Source organism: Alosa pseudoharengus, unplaced genomic scaffold (assembly GCF_046254945.1).
Source record: "Alosa pseudoharengus isolate Yale_2024_CS ecotype anadromous, Long Island Sound unplaced genomic scaffold, YU_APseudo_1.1 YU_APseudo_1.1_scf_15, whole genome shotgun sequence".
NCBI lineage: Eukaryota > Metazoa > Chordata > Actinopteri > Clupeiformes > Clupeidae > Alosa > Alosa pseudoharengus.
This window is the reverse complement of record NW_027468620.1, coordinates 36181173-36206618: the sequence shown is the minus strand read 5'-3', so window position 1 is coordinate 36206618 and position 25446 is coordinate 36181173. Positions and strand designations below refer to the sequence as shown.

At 42.1% G+C, this 25446-nt stretch overlaps 1 protein-coding gene across 6 annotated transcripts in view; it reads left to right on the top strand.

Moving 5' to 3' along the window:
• The first annotated feature begins 207 nt into the window (after positions 1–207).
• Positions 208–25446, top strand: part of macroh2a2 (macroH2A.2 histone) — a 41931-nt gene continuing 16692 nt past the window's right edge. Inside the window, exons 1-10 of one of the 6 annotated variants that reach the window (XM_076286327.1) lie at positions 213–292; positions 1415–1442; positions 2237–2415; positions 4163–4269; positions 9880–10071; positions 10793–10900; positions 17204–17303; positions 18421–18510; positions 19434–19608; positions 20681–21387. In XM_076286327.1, the coding sequence (XP_076142442.1) occupies positions 2244–2415; positions 4163–4269; positions 9880–10071; positions 10793–10900; positions 17204–17303; positions 18421–18510; positions 19434–19608; positions 20681–20846 (1110 nt within the window). In that variant the 5' untranslated portion in view covers positions 213–292; positions 1415–1442; positions 2237–2243 and the 3' untranslated portion in view covers positions 20847–21387. Of the gene's footprint in view, positions 397–664; positions 1137–1414; positions 1443–2236; positions 2416–4162; positions 4270–9879; positions 10072–10792; positions 10901–17203; positions 17304–18420; positions 18511–19433; positions 19609–20680; positions 21388–25446 lie in introns of those variants that run through there. The other 5 variants (XM_076286328.1, XM_076286326.1, XM_076286329.1 and 2 more) reach the window with 5 other exon arrangements.

Genomic DNA, 25446 nt, shown 5'->3' with positions numbered 1-25446 from the left:
GTCAGCTGCACATTAAATCACATTCCACATTATATTTTCAATATGTTGCCTTCTGCTGCAAGAAAAAATACCTTAAAATACGTATTGGTTTTTATTTATTCTCTAAACACTTGCAATAACGTCTCTTGCGCTAGAAATTCCTCTCCGCTTTGAATCCCTGTCAGGGGGCGTTTTCGGTCCATTTTTCCTGGACTGAATTTTTCCCCTCCTCAGCATCAGTAGCACAGAGACAGCCTCCGACGACTGTACGGCGGACCTGGCTGTAGTTTTCGTTTAAAAAAGAGAAGAAGAGGTACGTACAAGGACAGCGATTACGGACAAAATATATGACGTCCTTTGAGATTATTTGAGTTTGAAGATCGGTCCCCTGTTGATTCAGATAGCAACGACAAGCAGGTAAAAACCCAGCGCATTTCGGACGCGTAGGTTTTGCAATGGAACGCATGCAGAGAGCCCCTTTTGGTGCCTGTAAAATTACACTGTACATTCAGTGTATTGAAAACAAAATGGGGGTTGAGCAGAGATATGGGAGGAGCAGAGGTAAAAGACTAGGGCTCGATGTCTTCGACCTTTCGCTTTGGGAATCAGAGAATACTCTTGCAGTATGAGCGAAAGTGGCGGTGTCGAGGGAGGCCTTAGATTTCATAGGTGTGCATAATCGTCTTTTCGCTGTAGCGTAACCTACGCAGCAGAGTGCTTCTGAATAATTCACGGAGCTGCGAGTCTGTTCGCTTGTGGTTGAAAACACGGTTAACTACATTTGGCACGTTTTTCAATGAAATAAAATGCCATCGAACACGCAGAACGGAGCGGTTCGTGTTGACGCACGGTCTGATCGCTGCAGGGATTTCCCTCTATTTCGAGATAAACACAGAAATGCGTGACTACGTCTTTAAGTGAGAGCATCGGCTATAGATAAGGTCTCAGCAGGGCGACACGGAGCTCGTGCACGGCCGCCGTTATGCCTTATTCGTGCTCAGAGGTCGTTTAAAGACGTGTTGCATGTCATGCCTGCAAATAGAGGCTGAACGTCGCCCTATCGAATTCAAAATGTCACAAGGGCATCGGTAGCCATTTTTCAGTCGCCGATCAAGTGTGTGCAAACCTAAAGGCCTCACGGGACTTGTCATAAGTAGGTTAATTAACCACACGGCAGAATGTTATTATGTCCACCTTGACCTGTTTCAAATAAATAAATCTGACCGAAATGCGTTGCACGTTGCCGTGGCATTTGCAAGTGTGTGTGACGTTCTGCACTTCATATATAATAATTTAACCATCAATGTCTGTACACGTATTGTATTCTTATTGTAGTACCCTGTTTAAGTAATTAATTTCCCACGGGTGTTGTGCTCACTGAAATGCGCTGACCTGTTGTATAATCTGTACTTGTCTTCCCGGGCTTTTTTCGCAGGTAGGTCCATAGAGGGAGGACAAGAGAGGTACGTGGCTTCAGTCACCATATTAAATGTTTTAGAGTGAGCGATTTGCCTTTGCATTTCAACACAATGTATTCAGTAGCTTCAGTCACCATATTAAATGTTTTAGACTGAGCGTTTTGCCTTTTGCTAGAGTGAGCTTTTTGCCTTTGGTGTTTTGCCTTTGCATTTCAACACAATGTAGGTGGCTTTAGTCACCATATTGCATGTTTTAGAGTGAGCGTTTTGTCTTTTGCGTTTTGCCTTTGCATTTCAACACAATGTATTCAATTCAATGCATTTTGGACAATAATACACTGGTCAGAAAGAAAAATATGGAGGGTCAATACAGGTCTTGCACCAAATGCCGCAAGTTAAGTAAACAGAGTGTGTGAATGTGAAATGTGTGTGTGCACACATACACACACATGCATTTACGCATGCATGCGCACACACACTCCCACACAGACAGACATCATGAAGGTATATGTATGAATACCTGACCACCAGCTGATTTTGTAGCTGAAGTAGCGTGCGACTCATCTAGTCTAGATGGGCCTCAGGCTCCACCACATACTCCATCACCCATGGGCCTCAGACTCCATCACATACTCCATCACCCCAAGCTTGCACGTTGCCCATGTCTGAAGTAGTGAGTTTGCAGTAGGACTGTGGTGTCTGCTCCACACAGCTTACATGAGCAGTACATAATGCCCCTCTCTATCTGCCCCCTCTCTCTGTACCCCTCTATTTCCCCCTCTCTATCTGCCCCCTCTCTCTGTACCCCTCTATTTCCCCCTGGTCTGTTCTGCCCCCAGTGGAGTCATGTCAGCCAGAGGGGGGAAGAAGAAGACCACAAAGCTGTCCCGCTCGGCGCGGGCCGGCGTCATATTCCCGGTGGGCAGGATGATGCGCTACCTTCGCACCGGCACACACAAGTACCGCATCGGCATGGGCGCGCCCGTCTACATGGCCGCCGTCATCGAGTACCTGGCAGGTGAGCTACCCAAACACTCGTACCTGGCAGGTGAGCTACCCAAACACTCGTACCTGGCAGGTGAGCTACCCAAACACTCGTACCTGGCAGGTGAGCTACCCAAACACTCGAGTACCTGGCAGGTGAGCTACCCAAACACTCGTACCTGGCAGGTGAGCTACCCAAACACTCGAGTACCTGGCAGGTGAGCTACCCAAACACTCGTACCTGGCAGGTGAGCTACCCAAACACTCGAGTACCTGGCAGGTGAGCTACCCAAACACTCGTACCTGGCAGGTGAGCTACCCAAACACGGGAAAGAGAATGCAGCCAATCAATTCTGTCATTGCTGCCACTGAGCATGTTCACATGGACATTAATATTCTGATATTAACCCGGATAAGGCAATACTCAGAGTAAGACACTGTCATGGAAACAGCACTTTTTGATAACCGAAATAAGGTCATAAGAATAATAAGAAGAATAGGATTATATTCAGAAAAAGCAATAACTGAAATAAGGTATGTAAAGTATTCAGATCTTATTCGCAATATTGAGGTATGTTCTAAACATGTATACACCTTATTCGCAATATGACGTTCTATAGGAATATTCACAGTATTTTGCAACAATTAAGCGTAGCATTTTGAGAAATAACAAACTGTTTGATGGCCCATTTCTTGTAGCGATTCTTCTGGTGACAAAGTTTCAAAGTTATTTCTGAGCAGAGCTACGTGCAGCTTCAGAAAAGATGTCGGGATTTAAACAAATGAATGGGACGAGGAAGACACACATGTAAGACAGCATAGTGATGATATAAGTGGCAGTGAGGTGATAAGGTTACTATGGAAACATTCAAGGAAGGAACGTTTAGAACTATGATGAAGTTGTTATTAATCAGAATTTGCTACATGACGTGTAAACGGGAATATGAATGGAATATTCTGTACCAGTTCTATACCAGTTAGCCTGTGCATCCTTATTCATAGAGTGTGTTTGACCAGAGCGTACAGCAACGTGATCATAGAGTGTGTTTGATCAGTGTGTAGAGACAGCATCGTGATCAGAGAGTGTGTTTGATCAGTGTGTAGAGACAGCATTGTGATCAGAGAGTGTGTTTGATCAGTGTGTAGAGACAGCATTGTGATCAGAGAGTGTGTTTGATCAGTGTGTAGAGACAGCATCGCGATCAAAGAGTGTGTTTGATCAGTGTGTAGAGACAGCATTGTGATCAAAGAGTGTGTTTGACCAGAGTGTAGTGACAGCATCGTGATCATAGAGTGTGTTTGACCAGTGTGTAGAGACAGCATCATGCTCATGGAGTGTGTTTGATGCCAGTAAGCCGCAGTTGTAAAACAAACGTCTTACTCATCATCACAGTGATATCGCTCCAAATGCACTCAGGCGTCTTCTCAGGCACTCAGTGTATCATCCTTGTAGATGCCCTGAAACATATTAACAACTGCATGTAAAATGCCTGTAGAATTAAGATGCATAGAAATCAAACATACTAACAACTGCATGTAAAATGCCTGTAGAATTAAGATGCATAGAAATCAAACATACTAACAACTGCATGTAAAATGCCTGTAGAATTAAGATGCATAGAAATCAAAGAGAAATATTGCGACATCCCCTCACTGTTCGTTGCTAATGCCATTTTTGCAGTAGGTGTAGCTATATTTTGTATTTGATAGAAGTAGCTCCTGTAAGTGTGTGTGTGTGTGTGTGTGTGTGTGTTTATTTGTCACCATGTGTGTTAACGCAGCTGAGATCCTGGAGTTGGCCGGCAATGCCGCACGGGACAATAAGAAGGGACGTATCACACCCCGTCACATCAAGCTGGCCGTGGCCAACGACGAGGAGCTCAACCAGGTAGCACCTCCAGCACACACACACACACACCACACCCACACCCACACACACATCACACACACACACATGCCACACACACACATACACAGACACACACACAGACACAGACACATACCACACACACACACATTCTATGGTGTTTTAAACCCCTGTTGAGCCACACACACACACACACACGCACACACAGAGTCTCCGGGATGGGACAGAGAGGTCTGGGCAGTGTCTGGTGTGAGCTAATAGTGATGAATGGAGGTGGCAGTTGTGCACAACAACAGTGCACAGTTGGCTGGTGTCAGTAGCAAGCGCTTCTGCCTGCCCAGGACTTGTGAAGTAGGGATCGACCGATACGGTTTTTTCAGGGCCGATACCGATATCAATTATTACCAAAACAGGAGGCCGATAACCGATATGTGAAACCGATATGTCAGTTGTCAAAAATGGGGGTAGATAGTAAAGGCTATATGCTGCAAAAATGTAATTAAAAATTATTTAATTATGCAAACTTTTCTTTCTTCTTTTGATACACAATTGTCTATCAACTTGCATCACTTTGCAAGTGTAAATCCTGTGTATCATGTTAATCCAAGAGCTGAGTGATAGCAATTATTTTCATAGAGTAGGCCTGCACAATGGGCTATGTGCTTGTTAAGGGACCTGTCACAAAGAGGATGCTTTGCCATCGTGTGTGTGAGTGCATGAGAGAGGGAGAGGAAGAGGTGCATGTGTGATGACAAGTGTGTACGGTTGAATAGTTCAACAAAACAGTTTTAAAATAGTTCTTAGGCTATTTAAGCATGCAATTTGTGTCCATGTGTAGGCTATAAGCTACACTTTTGAGAGCCTAAAAGGCACGTTAATAGCCAGCTCATGACGCGATTTTGTTCAGGTCGGATTAAATTATGGTTGGCCCTGGGTGCATGTAGTCTTTTCTGACAGTCCGTTTCAAAAAGGAGCAATTAGACTTTTTGACGTATCGCATAATTTAGGACTTGTCTGTACTATGTCCGCCGAGGTGTCCCGTTATTCACAATTAACGGACGAGGCGGAGGCAGAAAACTCCCGACGCGCAGCACCCGAGTTTGTGGGCTAACTAGTAAACAGCATCAGTAACGTGCATCAATCAGGAATTCCCTAAATGAAGGAAGTGGGTGCTTTACTTATTAATCCAGATCAAAGAGACAATAGCTTACAAAGTGGTGTTTTTGTAACTTCAGTGTAGATGATTGTGATTCACTGCAACTTCAGCAATGTAGGCTACCTTCCTTACCTTCGAAAAATAGCTCCGTAGGCTACAGCTGAAGCCCAGTCTGCCTCAGTGAGAATCCTAAACTTTGTCTGTGTTCAGTCTTCGATCCTGATTGGCTGCATTCGTGCTAACTAACAAATCAGACGGTGTAGTGGGCGGGACAATGCTCTTGACCACAGAGTAGCAAATGCAGGGAGTGAGAGACGCTTTACAGACAAAATAGCGCGTTTCATTTTTTATCCATTTCAATATCGGCTTATCGGTGGAAAAAATGACCGATAACGATTATTATAAAAATGCTAAATATCGGCCCTAATAATCGGCCAGGCCGATAATTGGTCGACCCCTATTGTGAAGGCCCTCCTTTACGGTATGTGCTGTAAAGTTCCTCCTTCACGGTATGTGCTGTAAAGTTCCTCCTTCACGGTATGTGCTGTAAAGTTCCTTTTTTACGGTATGTGCTGTAAAGTTCCTCCTTTACGGTATGTGCTGTAAAGGCCCTCCTTCACGGTATGTGCTGCCAGTAGTTTGAATGTAAAAGAGGGAAGTGAGAAAGGGTATATGGACTCTCTGCAACGCTGGTCAGTATGGTGAACAAACTGGCCTCTGCCTCCTGGTTCGACCTCCTAGTCACACTGTTAGGTCTCCAGTCATGTGACCGTAATGAGGAATTAGACTCATTCAATAAGCTTTCCACTTTATTTAGCTATTCCCATAAAGTGGTCAGTAGACTTATGTTATGACGAGTAGGTTTCGTATTTGAGTAAGAAGACTCATTATCTAGTAGGAATAGGCCGCACGATTAGGGGAAGATCTAAATGCGTTTTTTTTTTAACCAATATTGCGATTTTTGAAAGTCAATCTTCTGTTCAGTATTCCAAATTTAACTTTAAGGCCACTTCTAATTGGTGGGCACGCCCAGTGCATGAGTAGAGCAGCACTTCTGATTGGTGAGCATACCTAGTGCATGAGAAGAACAGCACTTCTGATTGGTGAGCATGCCTAGTGCATGAGAAGAACAGCACTTCTGATTGGTGATCATGCCTAGTGCATGAGAAGAACAGCACTTCTGATTGGTGAGCATGTCTAGTGCATGAGAACAGCCCTCCTGTTAGTCGAGCTTTACTGTCTGTCACACAAGGAGGATGACTTGAATATAAAAATCATAGATGTGACCAGATTAATCACTGGGACAGAGTTGTGAGCTGCACGGTTAATTGCAGCCTTGGAAATTAGCTAATTGCATTAGTTCAAATTGCGATTTACATTAAAAAAATTATTAATTGTGCAGCTTCTTAATTGAAAGTATAGTTAAATCTTACTATCTGACTGGTAAGCTCCCTACCTAACCAGTAGTGAAATATCTCTGACTCTGTGACTTGTAAGCTTCCTACCTAACCAGTAGTTAAACATTTCTTAACGCTAGTCTGTGCCTCCAAACACAAGAACCCATACTGGAGTGAGCAGGTTTGTGTTTGTGAGAGTGAACTCTGTGGTTAGCTATAAATACAGACTTGCATTCCTTTAGCCTTCTTCCCTCAGAGCGCCCTGCCTGGTGTGTATCTCACACATACCATATACGTACATGTAGGGTCGAGGTTAAGGTTGTAGTGAAGTGAATTCAAATGCCATTGAGAAGTTAGGTAGGTCAGAGTTAACAGGCAGGCGACACCAGGCACATAACTGAGGCGGCCCGTTCACAGAGCGTATGCTGCAACAGTCAGCTTCCACTATAATCAATAGAACTGGCTATATTAGCTTCCACTATAATCAACGGAACTGGCTACACCAGACGTGCTAGCGGCGTGTACATTAGCTTCCACTGTAATCAATGGAACTGGCTAGACCAGACATGCTAGCGGCGCATACATTAGCTTCCACTATAATCAATGGAACTGGCTACACCAGACATGATAGCGGTGCGTACATTAGCTTCCACTGTAATCAATGGAACTGGCTACACCAGATGTTGGCATATGTACATTTGAAAAAATTAGACCAATCTTCTAAAACTATTTGAACACTCTGCAAACTCAACATTTCAGTACGGTTGTAAGAAGTGAACTCAAACGTCATCGATATAGAAGTTAAGTAGTTAGAGTGATCAGTCTGTGCCAGTGTGTATGGGAAGTCCTATTACAGTGTAACTATGGCCAAATGCTGAGATTTGTTTAACCCTCCCTGATCATACCCCTCCTTGCTGTGTGCTGATTGGCCAGAATAACATATGGCTCGGTCCGAGCTGCTTTGATTAGTTCCCACTTACACACTCAGGACAGTGCGTGAGGACTGGATTGTGTGAACCGCAAGAGGAGTGATTAGCTACATTTGACCAAATGTGTTTGGGGATAGAATGGTGTCGGTCTCAGAGTCGTTGCTGTGGTGTCGGTCTCAGAGTCGTTACCGTGGTGTGGTCTCAGAGTCGTTACCGTGGTGTTGTCTCAGAGTCGTAACCGTGGTGTTCTCAGAGTCGTTACTGCAGTGTTATCTTAGAGTCGTTACCATGGTGTTGTCTCAGAGTTGTTACCGCGGTGTTATAGTGTTGTCACGATACCAAAATTATGACTTCGATACGATACCTGCCATAAATATCACGATGCTCGATACTAAAACGATACTACGGCGAAATCCTAAGATATCTGGAGAAGAAAGGACTCATACCTCCTCCAAGTGTATTGAGTCATTTGTGTTGAATTTGGTGCACTTTTGTAGTGTGTAGGTCAATTCTGGGTTCTAAACTTCCTACATAATTATTATTTTTTTATAGTCAGTAAAATAGTAGGCCTACTTTGTGTGATTAAGTCCTTTATTGTTTGTTATAGTTCATTTACATTGTGTTGTGGCAATAAAGTAGCTTTAAATAGCCAAACTAGGCTAGATCAAGGTCAGTGTTAAAATTACTGCATGCAAATCACTGAATGCTATGCAGAGGGGCCTAATCTTTAGGCCATCTGATGTACAGTATAGGCTACCCTAGGCCTTCCCGTGTTCATGGGATTTCTTTGACAGTTGCAAAGGGGAAAATGTGAGGATAGTCTTCTTTGTGCCCAGTGTACAAGTACGACGTTCCAACCACTCAGGTCTTCGTCAGATAGGCCTACACCATTACCTGTTGCAATATATCTGTGTGCATTCCTACATTACGTCTATTTCTTTGATAACATGATTTGCTACCACGTACTGTAACAATAAGCCGCTATTATTATTAGGACTCAACACGCTTTGGTGGTGTTATGCTGTGGGCTTTAATTAGCGCATTTCGGGTAGCCTATCCTACATCTGGGCAATAATTATTGAACAAATTGCAGTCTACATGCCATGACAAATATTACCAGTAGTAGGCTGCTACTGACCGAACATGAAATAGATCGTTTACAAGTTATGGTAATGTTATTCTGGCGTGAACATTGCGCTTTCATCGCGTTAGCACCCTTGATTACAGCTCGTTATGTCTCGTCAAAATGATTACAGCTCTGTCTCGTCAAAATTCATTGATGAAGGAAGGTTCGCTTTATCCCAGAGAACCATACTCGTTTCACTTAGGCTAGACTAAAACATAAGAGAAGAACTTGGCACTAACCATGTAGTCGTGTTTTCTATAGCATATTCGTTAACCTGTCGTTCTTTGAACTCTTTAAAAATGTTGGGATATATCTGCGAGGTGTTTAGCCAAGTTCCATGCGTAGCCTACTGTTTTTAAATGACTTTGTGTACCTGATGGCTTGCCTTCACGCGATGTATCCGAAATAGAAATAGCACACCTTTTGTTTTATCCACAAGGCCTAGAACTGTCGGCAAAGAACTATGTTGACGTTGGCTGCGCACTCACTCACTCAGAGCTGCCTGCTTGACACGCCCACTTGCCTAGATGCGTGCAAGGAGCAGTGGGAGCAGCAGTTGACACAGACACAGAACGTTATTATTTTAATAAAGTATCGATTCTAAAAACGTCTGAAATCGTATCGTTTTTTGCGTGAAGGCATCGCGATACCTTTTTAGTATCGATACACCGTGCAACACTACGGTGTTATCTCATAGTCATTACCGTGGCGTTGTCTCAGAGTCGTTACCGTGGTGTTGTCTCATAGTCGTTACCGTGGTGTTGTCTCAGTCATTACCGTGGTGTTCTCAGAGTCGTTACTGCAGTGTTATCTTAGAGTCGTTACCATGGTGTTGTCTCAGAGTTGTTACCGCGGTGTTATCTTAGAGTCGTTACCATGGTGTTGTCTCAGAGTCGTTACTGTGGTGTTGTCTCAGAGTCGTTACTGTGGTGTTGTCTTAGTGTCGTAACCGTGGCGTTGTCTCAGACTTGTTACCGTGGTGTTGTCTTAGAGTCATTACTGTGGTGTTGTCCTCGTCCTCAGCTCCTGCGAGCCGTTACCATCTCCAATGGAGGCGTGCTGCCCCGTATCCACCCCGAGCTCCTGTCCAAGAAGAGGGGCGGCCGGGTCAAGGTGGAGCCCCAGGTCATCGTGGCCGAGAAGACAAACCGCGGGAAGGGCATGAAGAGGCCACCGGGCAAGAGGAACAAAGGGAAGCCAGGACGCAAGCCGAAGGTAGAGCTGCTTCACACACACACACACACACACACACACACACACTCTTATGATCTTGAGATCTAAAAGGACTGAGAGCACCTTAATCAAAATGACACTTGTGGAGAAAATGTAAGAGGATGACATTTATATAATTATTAATAATAATTACTCTAAGTAGTGACATTTAAAACTGGTCATAAAAAAAGGAGAATGCCATACATCAGTATGCACAGAAGAACACTCTGAGGTAAAGAGTGAAATTAAGGTGCATTATTCCATGAGAAATAAAAATTGTTATTTTAAAGACAAAGCAGTGGCTTTACAGAGCATGAGGACAGTCTGATATAAGACCCCCCCCCCTGTAATCTCTTACTGACCGTGTGCGTGTTTTTTGTGTGTGTGTGTATTTGATGTGTGTTTGCGTGTGTGTTTTATGTGTATGTGTGCATGTGTATTTAATGTGTGTGTGTGTGTGTGTATTTGATATGTGTGTGTGTGTGTGTGTGTGTGTGTGTGCGTTTTATGTGTGTGTGTGGTGTGTGTGTGTGTGTATTTGATATGTGTGTGCGTGTGGTGTGTGTGTATGTGCGTTTTATGTGTTTGTGTGTGTGTGTGTGTATTTGATATGTGTGTGCGTGTGGTGTGTGTGTGTATTTTATGTGTATGTGTTTGTGTGTGTGTATTTGGTGTGTGTGTGTTTGTGTGGTGTGTGTGTGTGTGTGTGTTGTCCCCTGAGCAGAAGATCACAGAGAATGACAAAGAGCCGAGCAGCAGCTCGCCCGCAGATGACGGTCTGGGCGACGGCTTCACCATCCTCTCCGCCAAGAGCCTCTTCCTCGGACAGAAGGTGCGTTGGACTCACCTCCAGGGGACAGCACATAGCATCATATCATTCACCTTACAGCACATAGCATCATAGCATTCACTTTATAGCTTAGCATCATAGCATTCACTTTACAGCTTAGCATCATAGCGTTCACCTTACAGCACATAACATTATAGTATCATAGCATTCATTTTACAGCACATAGCATCATAGCATTCACCTTACAGCACATAGCATCATAACATCCTAGCATTCACCTTACAGCACATAGCATTCACCTTACAGCACATAGCATTCACCTTACAGCACATAGCATCTAGCATCATAGCATTCATCTTACAGCACATAACATCATAGCATTCACTTTATAGCACATAGCATCATAGCATTCACTTTACAGCTTAGCATCATAGCGTTGACCTTACAGCACATAGCATTCACCTTACAGCACATTGGATCATAGCATCATAGCATTCACCTTACAGCACATAGCATTCACCTTACAGCACATAGCATCATAGCATTCACCTTACAGCACATAACATCATAGCATTCACCTTACAGCACATAGCGTCATAGCATCATAGCATTCACCTTACAGCACATAGCATCATAGCATTCACCTTACAGCACATAGCATCATATAATTCACCTTACAGCACATAGCATCATAGCATTCGCCTTACAGCACATAGCATCATAGCATTCACCTTACAGCACATAGCATCATAGCCTCACTTCACAGTGCTTTCATGAATGCACCTCTTCAACAGAAAATAACTATGCAATGTATGCACTAATAAACACATAAGAACATCAGTGTGGTAGGTTATGATTGTTTTAAAGTGTAGTATGTCATGATTGTGTGAGTTGAGATATTGTCCCTGCTGAAAAAAACAGCTAGAAACCAGCTTATGCTAGTAGCTAGTTTTAGCTGGTCTTTGCTGGTTTTCTTCCAGCTCTTGCTGATCTTTGCTGGTGTAGCTGGTTGGGCCACCAGGTGGACATGCTGGTGTGACCATCTGAGGAAGCTGGTCATGCTGGTGTGACCAGCTTGTCATGTGGAATACAGCTGGTTCCAGCCTGCCAAGCTTGACATTGTGGTAACGCTTTAGAATAACATGTGCTTAATAGGTATTAACAGTGCATAATAAGCAGTTAACAATTCATTACTAACAGTTAGTTAACTGTTGTTATCCTTTAATAACATTAACTAACTGTTAACATGCAGCTTGTAAGTGTTAATAAGCAGCCTTTTAAGTTACTTACAAGCATATTTGTTAACAGTTGTAGGCTAAGTGTTAACCCATTTACTCCTAAAATGCCTGCTAAAAACGCCTATAGAATCCTATGGCATTCTAGACTAAATAACCTTATTTCCTGAGGGTTTTCTGAAAACATACTAAAAATTGTCAACGTCTACAAAAATTTAATATCTAAGCCTCTGTAGCACCTAGAAACATGAAATAAAAAGCATGCTGCGCTACGCAGCATCCAGCGGGAGGGTCAATGTTGCGCTACGCAGCATCCAGCGGGAGGGTCAATGTTGCGTCATGCAGCATCCAGCGCGAATGGGTTAACAAGCAGCTTGTTAATGCTTGTTAATGGTGTATAAGACAAAGAGGTGGATAACTAATACGCTTATAAGACCTTTCTTACCTATTTGTAATAAATTTTGCAGCCCCCCAATCTAAAGCGAGGACCATGTAGCCTATAGTTTCACTAGCCCAACCTTCTATCTCTCTATACTGTATCTCTCTATCTAGCTTGGTTTAGCTGTGAGAAATGCACCTTCAAAATCGTTGCTGTGAGCAGGAATCGAACCCCGGTCTCCCACGTCAAAGAGTGCATCGCTACTTATTAAGTTACACTACTGTTCCTAATTTGCTGATGAAAATGTTCATTTGATTCTATATTCCGATGTTCTATATCATACTAGCTATGCTTTTTACAAATATGTTTCTGATGGAAAAGTGGTGTTTAATTTCCATAATCTTTGTTCAGTGAACGCATAAAACAGTTTGTCAGTTTGTCAGCAGTCTAAAGATATGCCAGCTTTGTATGTAGTTTAGTTACCTAGCAACCGAGGCTTAAAGACGATAAGTGGGTGCGTTCAAAGCTCTGGTTCAAAGTTGCAAACATAGGCGAACGTTCGTGATCGATTTGAAACATGTTTCAGTTTGCCTTGAACAGAGGCGAACATTCGTGGTCTGTTTCTGCATTAATTAAACACCACTTTTCCATCAGAAACATATTTGTAAAAAGCATAGCTAGTGTGATATAGCACATCGGAATATAGAATCAACATAAACAATTTCATCAGCAGTATAAGAAAAGTAGTGTAGTTCAATAAGTAGCGATGCACTCTCTGATGCAGGAGACCGGGGTTCGATTCCTGCTCACTGCAACAATTTTGAAAGTGCATTTCTCACAGCTAAACCAAGCTAGATAGAGAGATACAGTATATAGAGAGATAGAAGGTTGGGCTTGTGGAACTATAGGCTACATGGTCCTCGCTTTAGATTGGGGGGCTGCAAAATTTACTACAAATAGGTAAGAAAGGTCTTATAAGCGTATTAGTTATCCACCTCTTTGTTTTATACACCATTAACAAGCATTAACAAGCTGCTTGTTAACACTTACAACTGTTAACAAATATACTTGTAAGTAACCTAAAAGGCTGCTTATTAATTAACACTTACAAGCTGCATGTTAACAGTTAGTTAATGTTATTAAAGGATAACAAAAGTTAACTAACTGTTAGTAATGAATTGTTAACTGCTTATTATGCACTGTTAATACCTATTAAGCACATGTTATTCTAAAGCAGGGGTGTCAAACTCATTTTGGTTCAGGGGCCACATACAACCCATCTGATCTCAAGTGGGCCGGACCAGTGAAATAATTGCAAAACATCCTTTGACAACTCCAAATCTCCAGCTTAGTTTTTTTCAGTAGGCTATGCTTTACCCTTCAGCCTACATTTGTAGCCTACATAATCACAAGGGATATATTAGATTATTACACATTTATTCAGAGAGGCCAATGAAATTGAAATAAAATGCATTTCACTCTCATAAACAACTGGTTTATTTTTATAGTTGAGTGGATAGGCCTACATTTTTACATCTGACCACCTGAACCAACTCACCACACTAAACTCAAGTGGGAGCTATGAAGAAAGTTAACATCCTGCCTTAAAAATGTAAATGTGCAAATGTATGAAAAATAAAATGAATTTAACATAAGTTAGCAGTGCATGAGCAATACGATCAACTGATACGATTAGGTTACATCAGATCAAATAATTTTGTAGGCTAGGTGGCGGTGCTGTGTAATAGGCTATCCACCATAAAGGCCAGATCCTGCACCCATTCCGGGCATTTAAATTGCTACTGGTCTGCCTTTTTTCTCCAAGAACTGTCCAATTTCCTCTCGTAGTTCAAAGAAACGCTTGAGTACGGCACCTCGGCTTAACCACCGTACTACAGCGTGGTATGGTAAGCCAGACAGAATGCCATTATCACTAAGAAAACAGTCAAACTGACGGTGAGTCAGACCTCGCGACCTGATTAAATTTACAGTTTGCACAACCACACTTTAACATGATCCAAGTTTAGTGTTTTATAACACAACACTTCCTGGTGCAAAATACAATAAAATGCCCAAACATCTTGTCCTCCGTTTGCAGGCTGCACTTTGTCTCTGAATTTTGTCGCAACGCCTGCTTTTCTCCCGACAATGTAGCCAAACTGACAGCACAGCACCAGTCAACTCCGAACTATTTTTTTTGTTTTTTGGCTGCGCCTAGCGGCTGAATTGAGCATTTCGGTTATTTCTTTGAAAATTCATAACTCCTCACAGGAATGGGCTAGAGATTTTTTTTGTTGTTGACATCGTCAGAAATGTATTGTCTACAAGTCTGGGCCGGATTAAACCATCTAGCGGGCCGCATCCGGCCCGCGGGCCGTATGTTTGACACCCCTGTTCTAAAGCGTTACCGACATTGTTGGTGAAAGTTGGTCATGCTGGTTTGCTAGAATGACCAACATAAGCTCCCATGACCAGTTAAACCAGCGTGTAACACCAGCAACACCAGCTAAAATTACCAGCTTGAGGTGGTACGATAAGCGAAACCAGCTGAATTACCATCGTAAGCTGTGTAAACCAGCTGAAGGTATATTTTGCTGGTCTAGCTGGTCAACCATCATATGGTGGTCAAACAAGCTGGTGAAGAACCTGGTCAACCAGCAAACCACCTTAGGCTGGCCAGACTGTTTTTTTCCAGCAGGGTGTTAAAAGTACGTAATGATTGTGTGATGTGTGTAGTAGGTTATGATTGTGTTAATGTGTAGTAGGTTATGATTGTGTTGAAGTGTAGTATGTTATGATTGTGTGATGTGTGTAGTAGGTTATGATTGTGTTGAAGTGTAGTAGGTTATGATTGTGTGATGTGTGTAGTAGGTTATGATTGTGTGATGTGTGTAGTATATCATGATTGTGTGATGTGTGTAGTATCATGATTGTGTGATGTGTGTAGTATATCGTGATGTGTGTAGTAGGTTATGACTGTGTGATGTGTATAGTATCATGATTGTGTGATGTGTGTAGTATCATGATTGTGTGATGTGTGATGTGTGTAGTATATCATGACTGTGTGATGTGTGTAGTATCATGATTGTGTGATGTGTGTAGTATATCATGATTGTGTGATGTGTGTAGTAGGTTATGACTGTGTGATGTGTATAGTATCATGACTGTGTGATGTGTATAGTATTATGACTGTGTGATGTGTGTAGTAGGTTATGACTGTGTGATGTGTATAGTATCATGACTGTGTGATGTGTGTAGTAGGTTATGACTGTGTGATGTGTATAGTATCATGACTGTGTGTAGGCCTGTCGCGATATTCAATAAATCAATTAATCGCATGATAATTAAAATTAGCTCGATAATTTTTCTGGCCACGATAAATGCCATTTGCATGCTTGTTTGTTTTCCTCGTCTCTCTCTCCCTCTCTCTCTCTCGGGTCCTTAGAGTAACCATGAGTGAACCCTCATGTCAGTCACTTGTCAGTCGCATGGTGTGTGGTGAGGCGGAACTACTGGCGTAGCCTACCACAGAGTGCAGCTAAAGAGCCGCGTGAGAAGTATACCGGTAGGCACTAGGCAGAGAGAAAGCTAGTTGCGAGTTCGAATAGGCTATGCCTATTCGAGACAAAAAAGATGGAATTGGTTTCTAAGCGAAACGCGACAGCTGCAGTGTGGGAGCATTTCGGATTTAAACCGAATGCCCGTGGTGAACCACTGAACGTGTGCGAGTCGGTGTGTCGCATTTGTTGGAAAACAGTCGCAATTAAAAGCGGCAACACAACAAACATGCATATGCATCTAAAACACAATCATCCGCTGCAGTTTTCCCAGTTGGGGGAAAAAAACACAACAAGTGGGCCGTCTTCCTCTTCCCGAGGAAAATTCTCAGAACGACAATATTATCGCTTATCGCAATAATTTCTGAGACAATTTATCGTCAAGCAAAATTTGTTATCGTGACAGGCCTAACTGTGTGATGTGTGTAGTATCATGATTGTGTGATGTGTGTAGTATATCATGATTGTGTGATGTGTGTAGTAGGTTATGACTGTGTGATGTGTGTAGTAGGTTATGACTGTGTGATGTGTATAGTATCATGACTGTGTGATGTGTATAGTATTATGACTGTGTGATGTGTGTAGTAGGTTATGACTGTGTGATGTGTATAGTATTATGACTGTGTGATGTGTGTAGTATCATGATTGTGTGATGTGTGTAGTATATCATGACTGTGTGATGTGTGTAGTATCATGATTGTGTGATGTGTGTAGTATATTATGACTGTGTAATGTGTGTAGTAGGTTATGACTGTGTGATGTGTATAGTATCATGACTGTGTGATGTGTGTAGTAGGTTATGACTCTGTGATGTGTATAGTATCATGACTGTGTGATGTGTGTAGTAGGTTATGACTGTGTGATGTGTATAGTATCATGACTGTGTGATGTGTATAGTATCATGACTGTGTGATGTGTGTAGTAGGTTATGACTGTGTGATGTGTATAGTATCATGACTGTGTGATGTGTATAGTATCATGACTGTGTAATGTGTATAGTATCATGACTGTGTGATGTGTATAGTATCATGACTGTGTGATGTGTGTAGTATCATGACTGTGTGATGTGTGTAGTATCATGATTGTGTGATGTGTGTAGTATATCATGACTGTGTGATGTGTATAGTATCATGACTGTGTGATGTGTGAGTTGAGAGGCTCTTTCTCTCTTCAGGTCTCCCTTACAGAGAGTGAAATCGGTAAAATCGGCAGCATCAAAGTGGAGGGAATCATCAACCCCACCAACGCTGAGATCGACCTCAAGGACGGATTCGGTAGGGAAAGGGTTATTAGTTGTATGTGCATACATTCAGATTTGTTACATACACAGTTGTAACAGTGTACAATTAGTTTTGAAATGTAAACCTGGTTAACTCTGTGCAAAATAGAAAAGAATATTAATAGAGCAGGTAAAAGATTTATAGTAGCAGTTAATAATGATTAAATAATAAAACAAGATGAATAAATATATAGTAGGTATATACGATATATAACGGATGCCAGCTATCTTAGCTGTGCTTGTGGAACGTTGGTAAAACCTCATTCCCCGACGCCTCAAGAGTGCTGCTGGCATGCGAGCCACTAGCCTGGGCTATTGGCTCAACTGTCAGCACGCTCACCTCCCGATCCAAGGTGCTGCTGTTCACGGGTTCGAGTCTGAGTGTGTGCAGGGCTGAACTGCGCAGGTTCAACACAACGCAGGTTACATATATACCGGTAATATTAAATATTAAATTGGGACAGTGTAGGTCAGGGGTCTCCAACAGGTAGCTCACCACCTGTTTCTGAGTAGCTCTCAAAAAATGGTTCAAGAAAAATGTTTGCGAATTTGATAACAAAGTAATTTGGTAAACCTGTTAAAGTTCATATCAAATCAAATTCACAATCTACAAAGACAGAAGGTAAAGGAATTGAAAGGAGCGTTAAAAGGCATAGTTCTGGGTGGAGGTCAGCTACTGTATGTAAATACATGATATTACTAATAGTCTATAAAACATTAGTAGCTCTCGGCCATGCTCATTTTGTCAAAGTAGCTCTTGGAGGAAAAAAGGTTGGAGACCCCTGGTGTAATCTATATACGCTAGTACTGATGCTAAATGACAACAGTTGGAACTGCCACATCAATTAAGTCCAGGGTTTTTATTAAAATGGCAGGCATGTCTGTGTTGAGGAGTTTAATGGCCTGATTGTTAACTAAGGGCGTTCATTTCATTTGAAAGAAACAGTAAGGCCTAAGCTGTGTATGTGGGCAATTTGAGGCTACACTAACCCTGTAGGCTTTCTCCTCCAACTAGAAGCTGTTGATCACTATGAGAGGTTGCACACTGAACTGATTTCTGAGTAGTGAATATGTGTGTGTGTGTGTGTGTGTGTGTGCGCGCGCTTGCTTAGGTACGGCACTGGAGAAAGCAGGAGGCAGAGAGTTTCTGGAGGCAGTAAAAGAGCTGAGGAAATCACAAGGCCCCCTGGAGGTCGCCTCAGGTAATGACACTTTTCACTCAGACGCTAGCAGAACAGCATTCTCTTTACTTCATGTGGTGTGGTGTCACTTTTCATATCAGTCTCACCGATGGCATCTGTAGCGGAAATGTATATGAGTTTCAGTTTTCACTAGGGAGTTTCATAATGTGTTTAATTTAAATTGTGACAACTATTTATCCATGATCAGTTATCCATGATCAGTTATCCATGATTAGTTATCCATGATCAGTGTGTTAACACTGATCTGTAAACACCCAATGATGACCCTGTGTCTTTCTGTTTACATGTGGTGTGTGTTCATTCATGTGTGTATGTATGTTCATATGTGTGAGTGTGTGCGCGTGCGTTTAAATGAATATGTGTGTGTCCATGCATGCATGTGTGTATGTATGTTCATATGTGTGTGTGTGTGCGCGTGCGTTTTAATGAATATGTGTGTGTGTGTGTGTGTGTGCGCGTGCGTTTTAATGAATATGTGTGTGTGTGTGTGTGCGCATGCGTTTTAATGAATATGTGTGTGTGCGCGTGCGTTTTAATGAATGTGTGTGTGCGCGTGCGTTTTAATGAATATGTGTGTGTGCGCGTGCGTGCGTTTGAATGAATATGTGTGTGTGCGCATGCGTTTTAATGAATATGTGTGTGTGCGCGTGCGTGCGTTTTAATGAATATGTGTGTGTGCGCGTGCGTTTTAATGAATATGTGTGTGTGTGTGCGCGTTTTAATGAATATGTGTGTGTGTGTGTGTGTGCGTGCGTTTTAATGAATATGTGTGTGTGCGCGTGCGTTTTAATGAATATGTGTGTGTGTGTGCGCGTTTTAATGAATATGTGTGTGTGTGTGTGTGTGTGCGTGCGTTTTAATGAATATGTGTGTGTGCGCGTGCGTTTTAATGAATATGTGTGTGTGTGTGTGTGCGTGCCCAGTGGCGGTGAGTCAGGCGTCCGGTATGGCGGCTCGTTTCGTGATCCACTGTAGCGTGCCTCCGTGGGGGTCGGACAAGTGTGAGGAGCAGCTGGAAAAGGCCGTCAAGAACTGCCTCTCCGCCGCCGAGGAGAAGAAGCTCAAATCAGTCGCCTTCCCTCCACTCCCATCCGGCAGGTCAGTGTGTGTGTGTGTGTGTGTGTGTGTCTCTTCAGATGTGTGTTTATTGTTCTTGAAAGTGAGTGTGAGGGGGAGTTTCTTGATTAAAGTGATCAGTCAGTTATTCATTATTGAACTCTTCTGATCGTGCTGTGTTGTGGTGTGGTGTTGCGTTGCGTTGTGTTGTGTGTTGTTGTGTCATGTTGTGTTGTGTTGTGTGGTGTTGTGTTGTGTTGTGTTGTGTTGTGTTGTGTTGTGTTGTGTTGTGTGGTGTTGTGTTGTGTTGTGTTGTGTTGTGTTGTGTTGTGTTGTGTTGTGTTGTGTTGTGTTGTGGTGTTGTGTTGTGTTGTGTTGTGTTGTGTTGTGTTGTGTTGTGTTGTGTTGTGTGGTGTGGTGTGGTGTGGTGTGGTGTGGTGTGGTGTGGTGTGGTGTTGTGTTGTGTTGTGTTGTGTTGTGGTGTGGTGTGGTGTGGTGTGGTGTTGTGTTGTGTTGTGTTGTGTTGTGTTGTGTGGTGTGGTGTGGTGTGGTGTGGTGTGGTGTGGTGTGGTGTGGTGTGGTGTTGTGTTGTGTTGTGTTGTGTTGTGTTGTGTTGTGTTGTGTTGTGTTCTGTTGTGTTGTGTTGTGTTGTGTGGTGTTCTGTTCTGTTGTGTTGTGTTGTGTTGTGTTGTGTTGTGTTCTGTTGTGTTGTGTTGTGTTGTGTTGTGTTGTGTTGTGTTGTGTGGTGTTCTGTTGTGTTGTGTTGTGTTGTGTTGTGTGGTGTGGTGTGGTGTGGTGTGGTGTTGTGTTGTGTGGTGTGGTGTTGTGTGGTGTGGTGTGGTGTGGTGTGGTGTGGTGTTGTGTTGTGTTGTTGTGTTGTGCCTCCTCTCTTGTTGTTATTCATTTCTCTCTTTCTATACTCTCACCCCTCCTCATATCTTGACTGCAATCTCATCTCTCCTTCCCTCCCCTCTCCTCCTCTCCTCTCCTCTCCTCAACCCCTCCCTCCAAACACTCGTCTTTCTATACTCTCATACTCTCTCCATCTCTCTTTCTGCTCCTCTCTCCCTCCCTCCTTGCTTTTCTCCTCCATCTCTCCTCTTCCCTCCTGCAGAAATGGTTTCCCCAAGCAGACAGCAGCCCAGCTCATCCTGAAGGCCATCTCCAGTCACTTTGTTAGCACGACGACCTCCTCTCTGAAAAACATATACTTTGTGCTGTTTGACAGCGAGACCATCGGTGTCTACCTGCAGGAGTTGGCCAAGCTAGACGCCAAGTGAGGAGAGCCAACCAATCACAGCGCTTCATTCCTGCATTTTTGTTTTTTGTTTTTGTTCGTTTTGTTTTGATTTATAACGTTTTGGCGGTTGCCATGGAGATTCCAGATAGACGTTTCTGCAGATGGCATTGTGTTCGATTGAAGATTCCGTACGTAGATGTGGTTTTTAAAGGAGGGGTTAAAAAAAAAGAAAGTCTTTTTTGACAAATGTTTTGAAAAAGGATATTTGTGAGTGTTGTACTGTGTTTTGCCTTTATGTTCCACTGTTTTCTCTCTTGTGAGGATGCTCATGTGTGTAGGATAGATTAAACAGACCCACCCAGCCCCCCCCCCCGTCCTGAACCCCTGCACTTGACATTGTATTCTTAGATGATTTGACATTCCATGTACAAAGTTCATGTCTGGAGATCTGGTGTTTTCTTCTCATGGTTTTCCTCAGATGCTCTGTGTAGTTTCTGATAAAATTAGTTTACTAAGAAAAAAAAACGTTTCTCATACTGGTTTGAAATAAAATCTTACAATTTTACACCATACACAATCACTCTGACCTGACATTACGGCGTTCAACTCTGCAGAGAATCTCGGACGGTGTTCACTTACACTGAAATGTTTCTCTTCATGAGGTCAAAGCAGTGTCTACACTTTGATATTTGTAATGATAAGGATAAAGATGTTTGCCATTATTGATGGCAGCTAACAAAAACTAATTTGGCATGTTGGAGCAATCAGTTTGAGGCAACTTAACTGAACTGATGAAGGCCTTAGGTGGCTAATTAAATATAGCCTGGAAATCCAGACCCAAATCCGAAAGATTGAAGGTCGGGCTACGAGTAAGGAAAATGGCCCAACTCGAGGGGCGGCACCAAGCGTGAAAATATCACTGCACGCAATTGGATAACACTACGACCAATGTTTACTGACCAATTCTGGACGTCGACGCAATTGGATAACACTACGACCAATGTTTACTGACCAATTCCGGACGTCGACGCAATTAGATAACACTACGACCAATGTTTCTGGACATTGACGTTGCAGCGTTGTCGTCATCTGTTTAGCTCGCCTCTGGCCCGCCTATATCAGATACACTGATGTGATTGGTGCAGCTCGGCTTTATGGGCATAGGTAATGAGCATCATTACTCCATAGTAGTTTTACAGTAACGTGTCCTGTAATAGTATGTTCTGTAATACTTCTAAAACATCCAGTGTCATACAGTATTAAGTAGCCTATAGTATGATATGCCCAGTGTCATAGTAGTACAGTATTAAGTAGCCAGCCTATGGCTGGATTTCCAGGGTAAATTAAATAGACAAGTATAAAAGTATATAATAATAAAAAAGTATTAATATGAAGGCTAATGCTATTGCCAATCATGTAGGTCGATTCAAAGATAACTACACAGACAGTCTATTGTTCACCTATTGATGGGCAGCTAATAAAGATACAGAAAGATGAAAACGATTGAAAAGAATAAATAGGCTAATGGGGGGGTGCAAGTCAAAAGTGGTTTAATCATGTCATGTGTAATCAAACTTGGAGGATTGAAACAGACTACACAACTCTTAACTGCACTGATAAGACTACACAACTCTCAAATGCACTGATAAGACTACACAACTCTCAAATGCACTGATCATCAGACTACACAACTCTCAACTGCACTGATAAGACATATTCATAACTGGTGTTTCCCCTTGTGAAAAAGCTGTAGAAATAGTATAGTATTTTGGGACAAAACATGACAATCGTATAGGAATACTGTAGGCCTATATTGTTGGAATCATAGTATTTTGGGACATAACATACTTTAGGCTACTTCATACTGTACTATGACACTTGGCATAGCATACTATAGGCTACTTAATACTGTACTACTATGACACTGGGCATAGCATACTATAGGCTACTTAATACTGTACTATAACACTGGACATAGCATACTATAGGCTACTTAATACTTTACTATGACACTGGACATAGCATACTATAGGCTACTTAATACTGTACTACTATGACACTGGACATAGCATACTATAGGCTACTTAATACTGTATGACACTGAACATAGCATATAGGCTACTTAATACTGTATGACACTGGGCATAGCATACTATAGGCTACTTAATACTGTATGACACTGGGTGTTTTAGAAGTATTACAGAACATAGGACACGTTACTGTAAAACTACTATGGAAATCTTACTATAGAATATTTCTTAATAATAATATAATATAGACTATTCTTTTTTTTACGTAGGGTTTACTCACTACAATCTACAGTGCTCTCCAGAATTATTGCCATTCATCATTTTTCAACATTGGAAATAGAAGAGAATACGCTAAATCTAAACAAAAGGATAGTGTGTCGGAATGGCTACACAAAGTAGGTACTTGGTTGGAAATGCTCATATTTAAAGTTAAAACATTTAAAAAGTTCTAATCAACTGGAAATGTGATAAACTTGCTTGAGCAAAGACCCATGTCTACCCCCCCCCCCCACACACACACACATGTGATAAGAATCTTGGCCTATTACAAAACAGTATCAACTCCAAAACAATCTTCAAAAGTGATCTTAGTACTAAAAGATTATTTAAAGGACATGCTATGTGAACGTGTGAATGCTCTAGTGACTGTCTAGAATCGTAGTATTGTCAGATGAAATGAAAATTGCGCTCTTTGGCAAGAAACACTCACTCAGTCAATAAAACAAAACACAAAATCAAGCTTCTGAAATTTCCATCTTAGTCCCCTGATCTAAACTCCATCTTAGTCCCCTGATCTAAACTCCATCTTAGTCCCCTGATCTAAATTCCATAGATAAACAGTGCGGTGAGTCAAAGAGGAGAATGCACGCGGGAGGACCTAGGAATCTGGATGATCTGGAGAGATTTGGTAAAGAATGGTCTAAAATCCCTTGCTTTGTATTCTCCAATGTTATGGGATGTCATGGATTTGTCCTGCACCTGCCAGAAGGTGGGATGTGCACACAATAACTGTTTGCTGAATGTCATGGATAACATCACCAGGTTTTGTATCGGCAAAGGGGGGCCATTCTTTCACACAAACTTACTTCACAGACCACTTGGAGATGCAAACAATATTGGATTCTTGGTTTGACCATCAGTTAACTTCGAAACAGGCATCTACGTTGGATAGACAATAGCAATATGTCATAGGAGAGATTACATAACATCAAAAAATAGACTGAAGTAACTCAACATTTGGCACCTTCGATATGTTTAGTGTTCTAAAGACGTCACACAGCTTGTTATAGTTGCCAAAATAACAGCCACACATGGATGGCTATAAAAACTGCTTTCATTATACAACTAAACATGACAAAATACTTTTATAACACTTATAGCCAGCTCCTTACTATGTGATCTCAATGGCAATGCAGCGTTTGTTTGCACCTCCAACTGCATGGTGTACCTGGTTACCACCCAAAAACGCCCTGAAATGCCCATAAATGCCCCAATGTTTGTGTGAAAGAATTACAGTTTTTCTCGATCACTTTAAAGGGACACCAGGCAACGTTTTTGTGTTAATTACTCATCTTCGTAAGTCGGTATATGGTTAAATGACTCGTTACAGGGCGAATGAAGACTCTCTCGCCCGCCCCTACTGCCTGTAGGAAGAATATCCCGCTTGCAAGTTCAGTGTATCGTACCCGCTGACCGAAGCAGGATCAGTTTACAGCACAGAGGCAGGCTAACGAAACGCTTGAGATTGTTGCAAACGTTTGTATAATGGCAGAGCCGGCGAAGAAGCAGCGAAGATGCAAAGAAAAGGAAAAGAGCTTCAGACCGAGCGAGGGGGAGTTTCGTAGAGAAAAAGCATCAGGCTTGCCTGGTGTCCCTTTAATGCTTGTGTCAACTCTGACATCACGTTGTCAAAACAGTTAACACGTCTAAACAGAATCACTCTGGCCGAAATGTCACATTTTGCTTGCAAAAGAAAAAAATTAAAACACGCAGCTAAAGCAATTTTGCCTTCAAACAACACAACTTGTAGTCAAATCACTGTTTGTTTTCAATCAATCGTTACACACTGCACAACAAAATGCAAAACACTGTTTTCAAAATGCCAGGAGTTTCAGCCTTAATTGTTGCTATGTCTGTTCAATTTCTTTCTCATTTTCTGGTATCAGAAAAAACTGTGAAAAGACTAAATGTAGGCTTTTGAATAAAAATTAAATGTATTAATTCTTCTCAACATGTAACTGTCATTGACATGTCAAGACCTACAGAAGCACCTAAACAAGACAAATTTCATAAACTTGTCATTTTTCATTGAAATAGACATACAGTAAACACCTTGTACTGTTTTCTTCACCAAATATGCAGTAGGCCTACAGTGGTTTCTCTAAATGTGCCTTATCATACATAGATAATGAATGAATGATTGCTGAATGAAGATTTGTGCAAGAGATTCACACAGGTGTATCAGAGATTCAGACTTATGCAGGGACTCTACTAAGATATGTTCCTTTTGTTAAGCATAGGGAAACCAATAGAGTTTGGGGTCTTTGAATGACATTGCAAAAGGTTGTAAGAAACTTGTGAACCCAATGAAAATGCGTGAACACATTTGCA